The sequence below is a fragment of the Chelmon rostratus genome, chromosome 16 (genome assembly GCF_017976325.1).
Source record: "Chelmon rostratus isolate fCheRos1 chromosome 16, fCheRos1.pri, whole genome shotgun sequence".
NCBI lineage: Eukaryota > Metazoa > Chordata > Actinopteri > Chaetodontiformes > Chaetodontidae > Chelmon > Chelmon rostratus.
Genome location: NC_055673.1, coordinates 6683410 through 6698892, shown reverse-complemented (window position 1 = coordinate 6698892; position 15483 = coordinate 6683410). Strand labels below are relative to the sequence as shown.

Here is a 15483-nt window from a genome sequence, read left to right as displayed (position 1 = left end):
AGTGTACTGTACCCCCCTCTTTGGATGCACATTATGCACATACCATTGACTCACTAGCTGAAGCACTGCTGCACTGACCCTGATATCAGCCAACATCACTTTACACATCTCCCACAGTTTGACTTTTATACGGGCATTAACCTCGATGGTTGTTCTCGCTGCACCATGAACTCTATGTGTGAGATGATGGTGTCTGTAATGATGATGGAAGCATGCGGCTTTGGTTATGCCAATTTCACCTCATGGTGACAATAGATGGAAGCAGAGGTCAGTAAACACATCAGTGATTGTGGAGTGGTGAAGAGAGGATGTAACATGTAAGAAAATGCAAAAAAATTGAATAACAGATCTGGATGTTAGTACTTTCTTGTGTACTTATTTTTGCCACTGCTGAATATCTATTTATTCATTTATCCCAGCTGGCTGTAATTCTACTTTTGCTTACTGTATAGCATATGAAATCAGTAAAGTAGGGCTGTAACAATTGGTTGATAAATCAATTAGTCAAAGCCAGAAAATTACTGTCTGCAATCTGATTTGCAGCTTTTATGTAATTGTAAACTGAGTATCACTGGGTTTTGGATTGTTGGCTGGAGGAAAGAAATATCTTGAAGATATCAATTTGAGCTCTGGGAGATTGTGCTGGCCGGCACTACTTTCTGACATTTTACAGAATAAACGATTATTTGACTAATTGCCAAAATTAACTGACAGCTCATTTAAACATTATACTAATAAAATATGAGTTACATTACCAAAGTGAGTGCAGAATAAATTCATTTTGAGCATGGAAAGTGCCATTTTTCTTGCTTGTGTACATATTTTACAACTCCTTACTGAGTGCATTCTTATATATCCTCTCACCGCAGGCCAGCACAGCCCTGCAAACATGTTGAAACGCGACAGAGCACAAGACATGCAACTTTATGAGGCGCTCCACGGTATTTGCACAAACTGGACATGCCTGCAGATAGACATACATGATGCATGACTTTTCTCTTTACAGGCAATAAGCTGAGGATTCTTTAAAGGAAAATAAACGCTATGATAACATTATCTCTGCTGCGTGGCCTTCACAAATGTCATAAGAGGAAGGAAAGCAGCTGTTTCTTCTTTTTTCCTTATTTTGCTGCCCTCTGCCTCTCACACTCCTTATATGGGAAAGGAATTAGTTGCGCGAACAAGGGCGGAAACGCGGCGCGGTGACAGCTGGGTAAATTCACCGACATACAGGAAGAAAAGAGACGAAGCCTCGTCTGCCCTGAAAGCCTGCGCACTGCACACTCCTACGGCGGAATTGACAGCGATATAAAACACCAAATCAGTGCTTGACCAGTGTAGCAGGTAAGCGACATGCAGTGGTTGAGGTGTGAGGTTTGTAGCGCATTTAACGGTTTCGCTATGGCGTAAAAAAAATCAGACGAAAGAGACAGCAGTCTGTCGCCGCGGAATCCAATCATTCAGAAAATTATTGAAATCGGTGTGATGCTAACACACCCGGCTAGCCGAGGTTGCTAGCACAATCTAATGCTTAACCGTAAGATAGCAGATATTTAACAGATGTTTTCAACCTCCATTCATTTACGACGTCTTCTTTCTTTGATAAAACATGCTGGTTCGGTGAAATGTGGAAGTTTTTTTTTCTGCTGTACACTAGATCAACATTAGCTAACGGAGGGAGGGGTGTGTGAGAGAGGAGGAAAAAAAAAATCCAGGAAATGCCGAAACAGACAGATTCTCAACAACAGGGAGGGGAAATTTACATAAAACAACCGAGCTAACGTTAGCCATTTCTTAAGCTACACGTTTAGGTTAACTTAGCATGATGTCTTTCCTGATTTATCAAACCTAAACAGTCAGGAGTTAACGTGGAGAAGCTAGCCCTCTCATTGTGCTGATGGTGTTATGGCACATTTTGTATCGAAGACAGTTTCCTCATCGGTGAAGCAACTGTTTGGAACAAGTTTATATCATTTAGGGAAGCATATGTCGACTCTGAGAAAACTCAAGCTGTCAAAATCTCTCCTCGACCCTCTTATTCCATCGAGGCTCGACATATAGGTAATTGTTAGTGGGCAAGGGGAGACTACACTTGCCGGGGACACAAATTTCTGCACGACACCCACTGGTTCTGCTAGCTAGCTTTAGCCTAGCCAGAGTCCCTGGCCGTCTGACTGAAACCGCAGTGATCGCATTAACATCAGCGGCTTGAACTTGATTTGTTGGAGCCTTGAGCCCACCGAAGCAGGACTGTGAGGAAGGTCAGAGCTCACCGCCATTGCTTTGGCCTACTTCTGCCTCTGCGACAAAAGAAGAGATGATGTGTGTTTTGTTTTTATCCGATACAAATAGCTAGAAAAGGCCACGCAGAAACACAGAGAGAGCTGGACGCTTCCTTCTTTATGTCTGAATGTCTGCCCCCCCAGGCAGAAAGGCAGGAACCCTCACACAGGCCTAACCTACTTCACTGCCCCTGCGTGCTGATGGTGCTCTGTGCAGAACATTTCTGCCACATGTCCACAAAAGTAGGTCTAGAAATGCAGTTGGCAAGGTTTTACATATTGGAGGGAGACCAGCAGGAGCTATTATGTTGAGACAGTAAATACAATCCAGGTGTAAATGCATCTTTCTACAGATCTTGATATCTGAAAGGGAAATGTCTTAAATGTTACCTGCTTTTATATAAACTCCTTTGGCTAGTTTCCAAAAGGCAGAAAGAAGCACATCCCCTTCTGCAAAACAAAGTGCACAGATATTCACTTCATTCATTCGCTTCACTGCTCCTTTGTCAAATAGATATGCATGTTGTTCTTGTGGCCTTCATTCATGCATTTATTTGCTTTACAGAGGTGCTATGTTACCATCATATTATTCATTGGTGTCAATGAAAAGACCAAAACCAACAATGTGTTTGTCTGTTATTCAGTATGTTCTGACTGCCCCACTCTGTCTGTAGCAAACAAGTATATACAAACAAACTTATTGTTATTATTATTTTTGTATAGGCTCAATAATTTCATGTAACAGCTGGGCGCTGTAATGTTTAGCAAATGTCACTCAAACAGAACTACATTAGGTCTATTATCAGCTGTGGATTTAGATACACAGACAATACTTGTTAGTATGTTGTTAGTAGGATCAATTCATTGTTGGTTTTGGCCGTTTTATGGGATTTGTTGACGAGAAGAAAAATACAGGGTAGAGGCACCTCTGACTTTGCGGTTAAGCCCCTAGTTTTTGCTGTTGTGCCTTTTTATAGTGCTTAAATCTAAGGAAAATGTTATGAAAGACATGATTCCCTGGCTCGAGTGTTGCTATATCTGCCGGCATGTCTCTGGAAAGTTGTTTCTATTTCCTGGACAGTGGCTTTTTCTGTTTGGTCAGCACTTGGCTTGAACTCACAGTATGTGGTAACTTTACTTTAGCTCACTTTAGGAGATATTCTGCAACACATATACTGATGTAGCAGGAAATCCAATGAGCTCATACGTGCCCCAGTGAGGGATTTGCAGTTTGGCTGAACTGGAATAAGTTTGTTATTGTTTTTTATAAACCATACAGTTTTTCTATCAACAGTTTATTTTTTTGGAAGTAACTCACACATTGAGTTGTTTGTTTTTTGGTGTCTACTGCTCCCACATACACCTTTTAGGAGCCACTCCCTTCCTGTGCTGCGGCTGAGTCATCTCTCAGCCGAGACAAAGAAATGTTACTATTGAACCCTGGTATCTGCAGGTATATCATAAATGCTGCTTTGACCATTAACAACTAGGCATTTGGGTCAAGGGTAGAGCTGTGTGCCCTGCAGTGATCAAATGTAATCTGTGCCTTGTGGAGAAATTAATTCACCACTCTGTCTGAATGCGTGAGTGAGGCAGAAAAAGGAAAGTTGAAGCATTTTTTGACTGCCATGTAGTTGTAGGAATAGTAGTTTGTTGGCGATCATCAGCCTTTTACAAAATTTGTCTTTTGTTTTTAAATGTAGTAAAGTGTCACCACCTCTCCTGCAGTAGCTCCAGTTGTCTTTTTGGGTTATATAACACTGATTCCAAAGAAGTCAGGGCGTTGTGTGCAACATAAATAAAACAGAATGTGATAACCTGATAATCCTATGTGTCATGTACTCAACTGAAAACACTACAGAGGCAATATATTTAATGTTTTGCTTCATCAACTTCATGGATTTTTGTAAATATCTGCTTATTCTGAATTTGATGCAGCAACACGTTTCAATCAAGTTGGGACAGGAGCAACAAAAACACCAGTCTGAATTGGAACTGATCAGAGAATAAGAATCAGTTTTAGTTAACATTTTGGTACCAAAAATATTGACATTTGATACCCAGTCCGACTCTTATGTATCCAAATTAGATGAAAGGACAGTTATACGACTAAAGCTCCTTTACCTACGTTATTATAACTAGAGAAGTGCGAGCAAAGCTGCCCCCAGCTTCATCTGTCACAGCCAAAAAGGTTAAGTGCTCAGTCATTAGATATCTACAGATTCAGTTCAGTCCCTCTGTAGTGAAAGTGAGATGGCAGGTTTATCTTGCGTGGTCTCATTAGTGAGAGTGGTCTGTGTGTCTCCATTCACCGTCAGCCAGGTGTAAATACCTGAGACTGGAAACACTCTCAGTCACACAGGTGAGGGCAGCGTCAGGTTACAGCCGTGTTATGTAATGTTAGCCTTTCTCATTAGCTGTGTATGTGTGTGTATCAGTAAGAGTGAGATTATGCTAGACTTGGATTTAAGTTAGTTAATCTTGTACTCAAAGGGGTAAGTTAGTAGAGTCAGTTTACATGTTGGCACAAGGACTATAGAGACTATATTTAGCCTATAGCTGCTGCCTTTAAGGGTCTAGTTTGTAGGATTTAGGGGGATCTACTGGCAAAAGTGGATAATAATCATGATTATGTTTTCGTTAGTGTATAATCACCTGAAAATAAGAATTGTTGTGTTTTCTTTAACTTAGAACGAGCTCTTGATTCTACAGAGAGAGAAGGCCCTCTTCCATGGTTTCTACAGTAGCCCAGGACAGCCTTTCAGTTTTTTGTGTTTTTAGTGGCTGTCATAGGCAGGGGGTGTTCAGTTGGTTGCAATCTGCAACCTCACCGTTAGATGCCACTAAATCCTACACACTGGTCCTTTTTAAAGTTTAAAGTTTCTTTGTGAAACGTACAAGCCTCTTCAAATTACATAACTGGAAAAACAGAGCAGGTCTGTACTCTGCAAAGAATCTGCAGTAACTGGTAATGATCTACAGCTCTTTACTCTGCAAGTCCTGACCTGCTTACCAGCAGACTTTTTTTTTTTTTTTTTTACTACTCTGTCATTCTAAAGGTGGAATTCAGTGGCTTTCACTGCAGGGACAAAAAGGGCTTCCTTAAAATGTGAAAATTGACACTTTTGGGTCCATTTATACAAATTCTGGAGGACTTGGTCTATGCAGGCAATGCAGGCTAATGACGTTCAACACTGGTGTTGACATCTGATTGCAGGCAGTTACACACTTTTGCTTCTACCAAGCCTCTCAGGACTAAATCAACCCAGGAAAGGCTTGTCCAGCGTCCAGAGCACTGCTGTTTGTTATCCTAACAAAGCAGCTCATTTTTAATTGCAGTAATTGCTGTCACCGTGGGTCCCAGGAGTAATTCATTCCCCTATTAGAAGACTATAAGAACAGGAAGTAACACTATTCCTACACTATATATTAATTGACAAGCATCATCCTGTGTGTAGGTCATTAATGATTGAGAAAATATTCAAATGCGCCAGATATCATTTCATCCTTGGAAACATCTTTGTGTTTAACCTGTTATCTCGGCTCAGAGCTTTTGACGTGAAGAAATCAGTGCTGGAGTTGCAGATAACAATGTACTGACAGCTTGTGCTTCATTCTTGACCGTCTCACAGGTATGGCTGAGTTGGCGGGTCTAGTGCAGCGGCTGGAGGTGGCGGTGGCTCGCCTGGAGTCCATGTCAGGCCCTGGACAATCAGCTGAGGGAGGTAAGGATCAAGTATCATTAGTCTGGAATAATTACGCTTATCATGAATAAGATGTCTGGTGACCTTACTATTAGTGAGATAAAATCATTTCAAGTATTTTTACATGTAGACACAAGCGGAGCCTGAAGGGAGCTTTTCTGGCTTTTTCTCTTTTCTCTTGCTCCTGAACTCCTGTCTGTCAAAGCGTAGTAAGTTTTACCAATAAGCATACTTGGTTATTCTTCCTCATCAAGCAGTTAAACATAACCACTGCAAGAATAATGTGGTTTGGATGTCGACACTGATTCCTGTAGACTGTTGAGGATGTAGTGATGCAGCTTCAACCAGCCACTTGCTGTGCTGACACTCTGCCTACCAGCGTTTTAATAATGTTTCAGTTGCTTAGCAATGGATGTGCTGAAGTTAGTGAGTGCCTCACACCTATCAGGCATTTTTCCAAAGTCCCAGAATATTGCAGTTATTAACCCCTTCATAAGAAAGTGCCTTAGTTGGTAGTTCTATGCTTCTATATTCAAACCTGATTCCAAAACAGTTGGGACTTAAAGCAAATCCTTGTGCACATATACTTCATTTATTTTTATAAATATCTGCTTATTCTGAATTTGATGCAGCAACATGTTTCAAATAAGTTGGGACAGGAGCAACAAAAAACTGTGAAAGTTGTGGAACGCTCCAAAAACACCTGTTTGGAACATTCCACAGGTAAACAGGTTGATTGGTAGCAGGTGATAGTATCATGATTTGGAATGAAAGGAGCATCCTGGAAAGGCTCAGTCATTCACAAGTGAGGATGGAGCGAGGTTCACCACTTTGTGAACACATGATTGCAAAAAGGATGTTGCTACATGTGCTCAGAACACTAAAAACTGTTGTCTGTAAACATAGTTCGTTTGTAAATGATTGCATCCTGTTTTCAACCTCAATTTTTTTCGGAATCAGAGTTGTGCTAAATGATTATAGACCTGACATCAAATCAAATGCAATCATCTTTTCATGATCTTAAATTTGCCTCAGTCTTTGCTTATTTCAGTCTAAATGAACAACTCTTAACTTCCTGTACTGTTGATTCACTTTCCACTGTATATTCCTTTTTCTAACGTTGTTACTTCTTTTTATCCCGTTTTATGTTCCATATCATGGTCTTTAACATGTTTTAAAACATGTTTTGGGTTTTTATACCTTCTGTTTTTCTTCTCTGTAGCTGTATCGGTGTTCGTCGAGGCCTTTGATGAGATCATGAGCGGTCCCGTGGCCCAGTACCTCTCCCTCAGCCAGCAGATCGGGGGTGACGTACAGAAACATGTAAGTTACAGTTTAGTAGTGAAATAGCATAAAACGCTGCAGTTAAAAATCTGTCACCTCTATACTTAATGTTATCTCACTCTGATTCACCACCAAAAGGATCAGTCTGTCTATTTACATATTTAATACAAATTACACATCTTAAAATTCCAAAACTTGACCAGGCTTGAATCTTTCCTGAAATGTGCCATCTGAAATCCAAGATTGAAGTGTTATAAGCATGTTCGTTTTGTTGGCTCTGTAACTGGTTGGGAAAGATGGCCGTTTGTTCTCCACACATTTCTGTTACAGTATTAACTAAGTTTCTGCTCCTCCCTTGCAGGCAGAGCTGATGAACCAGGCGTTCTCCACCCATAGAAAACTCCTGCAAACAGCCTCCTCCAGCCAGAAGCCCTCTGATGTGAGTTAAACACACTTGAATGATCAGTTAATGTCTCAGTTAACTAACAGCATCGATCAGTCAATTTGCATAATTCATTATGCTTCCATCCATACGGCCCCTTCACTCTCCTCTACAGGTTCTCTACCATGGTGTCGTTACTCCATGTTTTCCAACATGATATTTCGATTTTAAAATCTGCTGACTGTTGAAAAGTCGAGCTGGATTTGTTCTTAATGCACAGGAGCCCTCCCGCAGATATTTGTGCCATTGGTTTGGATTCATAGTTCGCTGTTGGACTTCCTCCATTGCACTGCAACACCAGCTATGTTTATTGTTTGTGATCAGCCGGTAGCACACTTAAATTATATTCTCCGCAGTAATGCGTTCATTTACTTTATGACAGGGTTCAGAAATCATGTGGGCTGAATTATGGGCCAGTGTTTTCAGTATTGTTCACTGGGGGCCCAGTGTTTTGTAACCAGAGTGGAAACGCAGGCCTACAACTCATTTTTCAAGAAATGGAGATTTACTCTTTAAAAATTACTCTTTTTAATAGAACTTTTAATTTCTTATAAGAAAATGTTTTTGTTAGATTACAAAAAAAGTTGCCAGATGGAAGGAGAAAATGTTTCCTGACATAAAAATCTGGAACTTAAACTTGGTAGAATCTGCCGTGTGAATGAAACTTCGTCTCTTCCCTCTTCAGGCAGTTTTGACGACTCTCCTGCAGCCGGTGTCCAAAGCGATCCAGGTGGTGCAGGTGTTTCGCGAGCAGAACCGCACCTCGCCCCTTTTCAACCACCTCTCTGCCGTGAGCGAGAGCGTGCCTGCCCTCGGATGGGTCGCCATGGTGAGACAGGAAGGGAAGATTTTTGGGACTGTGTGTGTGTGTGTGTGTGTGTGTGTGTGTGTGTGTGTGTGCGTGTGTGCGTGCGTGCGTGCGTGCGTGCGTGCGTGCGTGCGTGCGTGCGTGCGTGCGTGCGTGCGTGCGTGCGGGCGTGCGGGCGGGCGGGCGGGCAGATAAATGAGTGTATAATGGCTGAAAACAAGCCTCTCTTTGATTCTGTCATCACTGTCTGGTGAACAACAGTTTCTTGGCTGACACATGACCACCAGCAACAGAGCTGCACTGTTACAGTTCAGATGATTAACTCTTTGTTTGTTGTGCTTTGATGAATATGAATAATACATCAGGTTTTCAAACACACATTCTTTGCACGCCTACTCTAGTATGATGAAGATCTCATGATAAACATAGCCTGTGAACTGAATTTATTGCTTTTAGCACTCATTTGCTACTGTAGTTGGCCATTTAAAAGGAACAGTTCTGCATTTTGAGAAATAAAATAAATTTCCTGCTGAAATTTAGTTGAGAAGATTAATAACCCTGCATGTTTGTAGGCTAAATGAAACTAGATCCAGTAGCTGCTTAGCTTAGCATCAAGACTGGAGACTGCTTCCAGACATAATTTATTTTATTTATTCTAAAATAAGCTAATAACTTCCCTTCTCTAGCTCCATACTCTTAACTCTCTGTGAGAAAGCGTATATGCACATTTTCTAAAATGGCAAACTATTGATTTAATCTCAGTTTAGACATGGATGCATTTGTGTTTATTGTTTTCTTTGTGTCCCAGGCTCCTAAGCCATGCCCCTATGTTAGAGATTTGCTAGAAGCCGCCATGTTCTACACTAACCGTGTGCTGAAGGAATACAAGGAGAAGTAAGTATATTTCATTATATCGTGTTTCCTACTTTGTCTGCAGTAGACATTGTCCACACGCTTTTTCAATGTAACACGAGCATCCCTTCTATGGCAATTTGTGCTTCTTCTTTTTTTTTTAACTGCTTCATTTATTTTTTGAAATGTTGTAATGATGGATAACTAAAAGAGTCAGATGAACTTTCATGTGCAGCCAAGCAGTTTGCTCAACCCATCTGTCTTCCATCTTTCCTTCCTCTCAGCTCTTTTTAAGTTCAGTTTTTACTGAGTCAGCGTGCGACACGACACGCTGACGCATGCTGGCGCTTCCTGTAGTTAGACCTGGAATCAAAGCTTTTGTGTTTTATGAGCAGACCTCCAGGTTACAGTCAAGTTAGAAGGTAGAAGTTATGCAAACTAAATCTAAATATCAGCCTGTTTGTGCTGATCAGTTGCACAGAAACTCAGCTTTTAATAAAATTTGTTAGTGAGCTCTCTGCAGAAGTGAGTGCGAAACAGCAGTGCCACATATAAATACAATACATTAGGCAATACAGTGTGAGATCTGGGCTCATTGGTTAATGTGGGTTAGAACATGTTCTATTTTAAGTCATGTGTGTGTCTGTGTGTGTCATGCATCGTGTGTTTTCCTGTGGGACGAAGAGCCCAGTGGAAAGGAACAATAAACTGCTGGAGGAGGAAAAAGAAACATGAAAAGATGATCAACAGACAATCCTGTTTCTCTCCCTCACAGGAACAAGACCCATGTGGAATGGGTGAAGGCCTACGTCACTATCTGGACCGAGCTGCAAAACTACATCAAAAAGTACCACACCACCGGACTGACCTGGAGCAAGAGCGTGAGTCTTTGGAGAATTACACTAACGAACCCTCTAAAGGCCCAATTTACAGATAGAAAAAGGTCTTCGCTGAGGGTGAAGAAAAAGAGAGATTTATCAAGGGGCTCGCTCATACTCACATTGAAGCATAAGAGTAACCTTTGAGGAGCAGCATCTGGTGATCAAATGATTAATGACATTGATGTTCTGGGCAGGAAGCGACAGTCAGAGACCAGGATTTACCCTATGTATGACTGATACTTCAAAATCCTTACATTTCACTCAAGTCCATAAATACAAATGAATTGATAGCATCAAGGAAATCCTGTAATAGAGCTACGTTTCCACCCAAAGCAACTGTTTGCCTGCATTTCCAGCTGCTAAGATGAGGCAAATTAGTCTGCTTACATGAAAAAAAAAGACAAGACAAAGTCATTTTTGCATGCGATGTGACAACAATAAATGTCAGTCTATCTGTCGTATGCTTTCTTTTTTTAATTCAACGTCAGTGTGTCAAATAAGTAGTTTGCAGCTGCATAAAACTTTTAAAAAGTTGAAATAAAGCTGCAAGTAGTCCTGCACTTTTGTAAAATAGAACCCACCCGAGCAGAGACTTTCTGGAGCGTAAAATAATGTTACTTCTAACTTAATTTAGACCCTGGTCCCTGCAGTGGAAAAGCACTGATTTCGTCCAAAGCCTCCTCGTCCCTGCGGAAAGTTCCTGTGGTGGAAACATGGCATAAGGGAACCACATGTCAGTTGAATCATATTCTTTGACATTAGAAGGCTTCAGTTACAGTATTTCTAATTTTCTGTCCACCTCAGGGTCCCGTAGCTTCAGCCTCGGCAGCTCCCCCCCCTGCTCCTGCTGGTGGGTGTCCTCCCCCTCCTCCCCCCGGACCTCCTCCTCCCCCCGTGGACCTCTCCGGACCCGATGATGGCGGCAGCGGTGGTGCTGCCAATCGTAACGCTTTGTTTGCCTCCATCAACAAGGGAGCCGACATCACCAAGGGTAGGTAGTCTGAGTGAGCGACGTCAGCGGAGCTGCTTCACACTTTGACCCAAGTAAAACCACGCAAGCCTTCAGCCTTTCCCACATGTGTACAGATACTTTGCAAAAGGAACATTTACCTCTGTGGATGACTGGTTAGTTCACATTTGGTTAGTTTTGAATAGTACTTGGGTATTGTACTTAATAAACTGCCCGTCCTCGACCCCTCCAGGCCTGAAGCATGTAAGCGACGACCAGAAGACCCACAAGAATCCTACCCTGAGGGGACAGGTTGCTCCAGTACGTACTGGACCAAAACCTTTCACTTCCCAATCTCCCCGGCCGGCGGCGTCTGCCACCCCCACCCACACGCTGCCGCCTGTGTTGGAGCTGGATGGAAAGAAGTGGAAAGTGGTACGTTGTTGGCTGACTCTCACTAAAAAGTTACCTCTAAACTAGCTGAGTTTATTTAAACTTGTAATTATTTACCATGTAAAAGGAAGGACACTGAAAAAGAGACGGTGCCAGATTAACTCAACAAGACTTGTTGTTCTTGTGTCTTTTGGCGCCATTGATTTGTTTGTGCAGCAGGCTGTCAGACTATCATAATGACTCACTGAACCAGAATAACTTCTTATGGAATTGTGGATTTTTATAGTTAACCTTTTATAGTAACTCCAGTGTTCTATCCTGCTTTAAACAAATATTGTCTCATTAACCGTTTTGCTTTATTTTCTTGTTCACTCGCTTCTTGGCCTCTGCAGGAGAACCAAGAGGGAGTGCAGGACCTGGTGATCAGCGACACTGAGCTCAAACAAGTGGTTTATGCTTTCAAGTGTAACAAGAGCACCCTGCAGATCAAAGGCAAAATCAACTCAATCACTATAGGTAAGAACAAAACAGTGCCGGGTGTTTAGAGGCAGTGAAACTCATCTGTCTTCTGTGCCTCTCCAGGGGGGGTGGACTTGAATGGGGGTGCGTAGGCCTAGGCACCTGTGTGAGGTGAAAGAGACAGGTGCATGCCGGTGTTCTGAAAACAGGAAGTTATTGTGTTGTGGCGTGCTTACCAGCACTGTCAACAGTTGGAGCAGCAGCGGTGGCTGTGACACACAGTCAGTGGAGGCAGTTATGGTCTTTACATTGCTGGTTCTCAGTCATTACTCAGTCACATCTGAACAAACAGACATGATACACATATTTTTAAATTCAGTGTGACTTACATTTCCCAATGATATCATTATTTCTGATGTCTGTTATGGATAAACATGATGGCGCTTAAATGATAGAAAAAGACACCTGAGAATCATCATGGTTTTAAGTTTTCCCCAGGATCAATACAATCAATACTAATAGAAAACTTGCAAAAAAAAATGGTGAAAAGGTCACTGTGATGGTTGGTAGAACCGGTCGCATTTATTTTCCAAAGATCGACACTTGGTCAGTAGCAGACTGCTGCATCCACCCTGTAAGAAGGAACGCTACCGCAGGTCCTTCATACAACAGCTGTCAGTGTTCAACTCCAGCTTAACTTAGCACTGTTTTCTATGCTCGGACTGATCTTTGCAGTGATGTATGATCTATCATGCATCTAGTACCTTGAAACACTGCTCTATCCACTCTCATTGAGTACTCTAATATTTCAATACATAATAGTATTCTACTGTGACATATACATATTTATTTCAGTGTAATATCATTAACGCTGTAGTCACTTTATCCATTCCGTGTGCAATCTGTGTAGTCTGTGAAATTCAACAGTGTTCCTGGCAGTATATTTTTATGGCAATTTTTCTTACAGTTCTTTGCAGCAATATATATTACTTATACATGTACATATATTTTTAAGATACATTTTTCTGACATAATCCCTTTGCATAATTATACATATTAATAGTCAGCTTTTATTTTGTATTTTGTATCTTGTATTTCTCGATCTCTTTTGCTTTTTTTTTTTTTGCAACTGCCATCGCCTGCTGCTTTCAACAACTGAATTTCCCCAGCTGGGGATTAATAAAGTTTCTTATCTTATCTTGCCTTTTCCATGACCTACATACGTCTGTCCTCTGAACATGTGATTGTTTCTCTCCATCAGACAACTGTAAGAAAATGGGTTTGGTGTTCGACGACGTCGTGGGCATCGTAGAGATCATCAACAGCAAGGACGTCAAGGTCCAGGTGTGTGCAGCGAGCCAGTGCAATAACAAACTGCTGTTTTCAGAGACTAGAACAGACAGCGGATCATCTGTGGCTCAGCAGACTGCAGTGTGATGTTGATATTTGGTTCCCACCCACCGGCTTTGTTGCATTTCATGATATCACCCAGATTCCTGCTGTTCTGTCACTCCTCGGTTGTTTTTGTTTTTGCTGAGTGCATGTTTCATGAACATCCTGCTTTCTATTCATGTAGTTACACAATGCCAGCTGCTCAGTTTTTGGATACAGAGTAGCTCGACTGTTGCTGGTTAAATTCAGTCCTTTCCTCAAAGGAAATCTTGAGTTGATCAGAGCAGAGTGCAGAGACGTGTGTCCCGTCAGATACGGCAGAAATAAATCCAACCTTTCTGACCAACATGTTGTTATCAGCAGCCATCACATGTGTTTATGGGGGAGGCTAATTTTGTTGCCTTTTTGTATGTAGGTCATGGGTAAGATCCCCACCATCTCCATCAACAAGACAGACGGTTGCCATGTCTACCTGAGCAAAGACTCTCTGGAATGCGAGATCGTCAGCGCCAAGAGCTCAGAGATGAACATCCTGGTACCCAACAAAGACGGAGAATTTGTGAGTATCCTGTCAGGAGGGACATTTGACAGATAGACATCGTCCCTACTTTTTTTTGCCTGATACAACTTATTCCTCTGTGCTATTGAGCTCCATTGTTCTCTAAAAACTATTCATACAAAATATTTCAGGGAATTGGCCTGAAGCTTTGTTTGTGGACGTTGTTATTAGAGATTTACGTCTTCAGTGGGAACCAATGAGCTGAGAGCCACAGAGAGGGTAGCAAAGTGAGACCATAACAAAAGACAGACTAACACTTGTTGATTTTGGTCTTTTCGTGAGTTTTGTTGACAAAAACAATAACCTAGAATATTACTGGCCTTGTCCTTATGTAGCGCCAGCATGTGACAGACATTTCAACACGGCCTCTCTCTCACCCCCTCTGTCAGACGGAGCTCCCTGTTCCTGAGCAGTTCAAGACCATCTGGGACGGCAAGAAGCTTGTTACCACAGCAACGGAGATCGCCGGATAGACCGGGGCAGCATGAGAGATGGCCGCCCCTCCTCGACACCATCCCCACCCCTTTTTTTGCAAATGCCTTCCTGACTGATCCACCACCCAGCTAACTCTCACGCTGTAGACTGAGATTTGGACCTCATACGTTATATCTCCCACCCTTCCTCCTTATCAGCCAATCACAGCTTAAGCTGTCCCTCCAATAAGCCAATGAGAGGACTGCTCATGTCTATCTGGAGCAAATCCTTCAGCCAATCAGCAGGGAGCAGCTTGTCATTCAAATTGGTTTTTCCCTGTGAGCCAGTGAGCACTTTCAAGAAACATTCATGAGTTTTGCCAATAGCTGGGATGCTCTGTATGATATTTTTAATCTATCTGGATATGCTAAGCTAAATTTAACATGTAGAATAGCCAACATGGGAACAGGGACATTGATTCCACTGCAACAAAAGCACTGCAGCCAATCAGGATGCTTCAGGCTGCTCTTTTCTTTCTCCTCTTCCTGGTCTGGAGGGGCTGGTGTGTGTTTTTTGGTCCGGTTTCTGTTCCATTATATGCAATTCAGTGGTGAAGCACTTGTCAAACACAACCCTTTTAAAGGAGATAATGGCATCCATATCACCTCCGCTGATGTTGACTGTAACAATATTAACATTCATGGTGGATAATAGAAAAAAAGAAAAAAAGCACATAAATAGGAGTAAAAACAAGTTGTCATCATCATGAAACATGATCATCCATCTAGATGAGGCTGGAACAATTAAAATAACAGGAAGATTATCATTCCCTGTGCTTTCCATTAAACCCACACGTAGGACATTCCTGATTGAAAAAAAGAAAAAAAACATTCCATACAAGGAGGCATGTAGGAAAAGGTTTGCAATTAAGAGCCAAGAGATGTTTGTTCAAAGTGGAAGAGAAAGAAGAGACTTAAGGGCATAATCATTGTTTAATGCTTTACCTTCACCTCAGTCTCTAGATTGGAAATATCTGCTGTAATCATCTGTGTAGATACGAATAA

The 15483-nt window shown here is 41.8% G+C and overlaps 1 protein-coding gene across 1 annotated transcript; it reads left to right on the top strand.

Annotated features, from left to right (window-relative positions):
- The first annotated feature begins 1220 nt into the window (after positions 1 to 1220).
- On the top strand, positions 1221 to 15132 carry cap1 (CAP, adenylate cyclase-associated protein 1 (yeast)). Its single transcript, XM_041954674.1, has 13 exons — positions 1221 to 1344; positions 5915 to 6007; positions 7209 to 7309; positions 7632 to 7709; positions 8398 to 8541; positions 9329 to 9414; positions 10148 to 10253; positions 11058 to 11244; positions 11456 to 11637; positions 11988 to 12111; positions 13316 to 13398; positions 13862 to 14005; positions 14395 to 15132. Exons 2-13 carry the CDS (start codon positions 5917 to 5919, stop codon positions 14476 to 14478), a joined length of 1410 nt encoding a protein of 469 aa, XP_041810608.1. The 5' UTR covers positions 1221 to 1344; positions 5915 to 5916; the 3' UTR covers positions 14479 to 15132.
- The last annotated feature ends 351 nt before the right edge of the window (positions 15133 to 15483 follow it).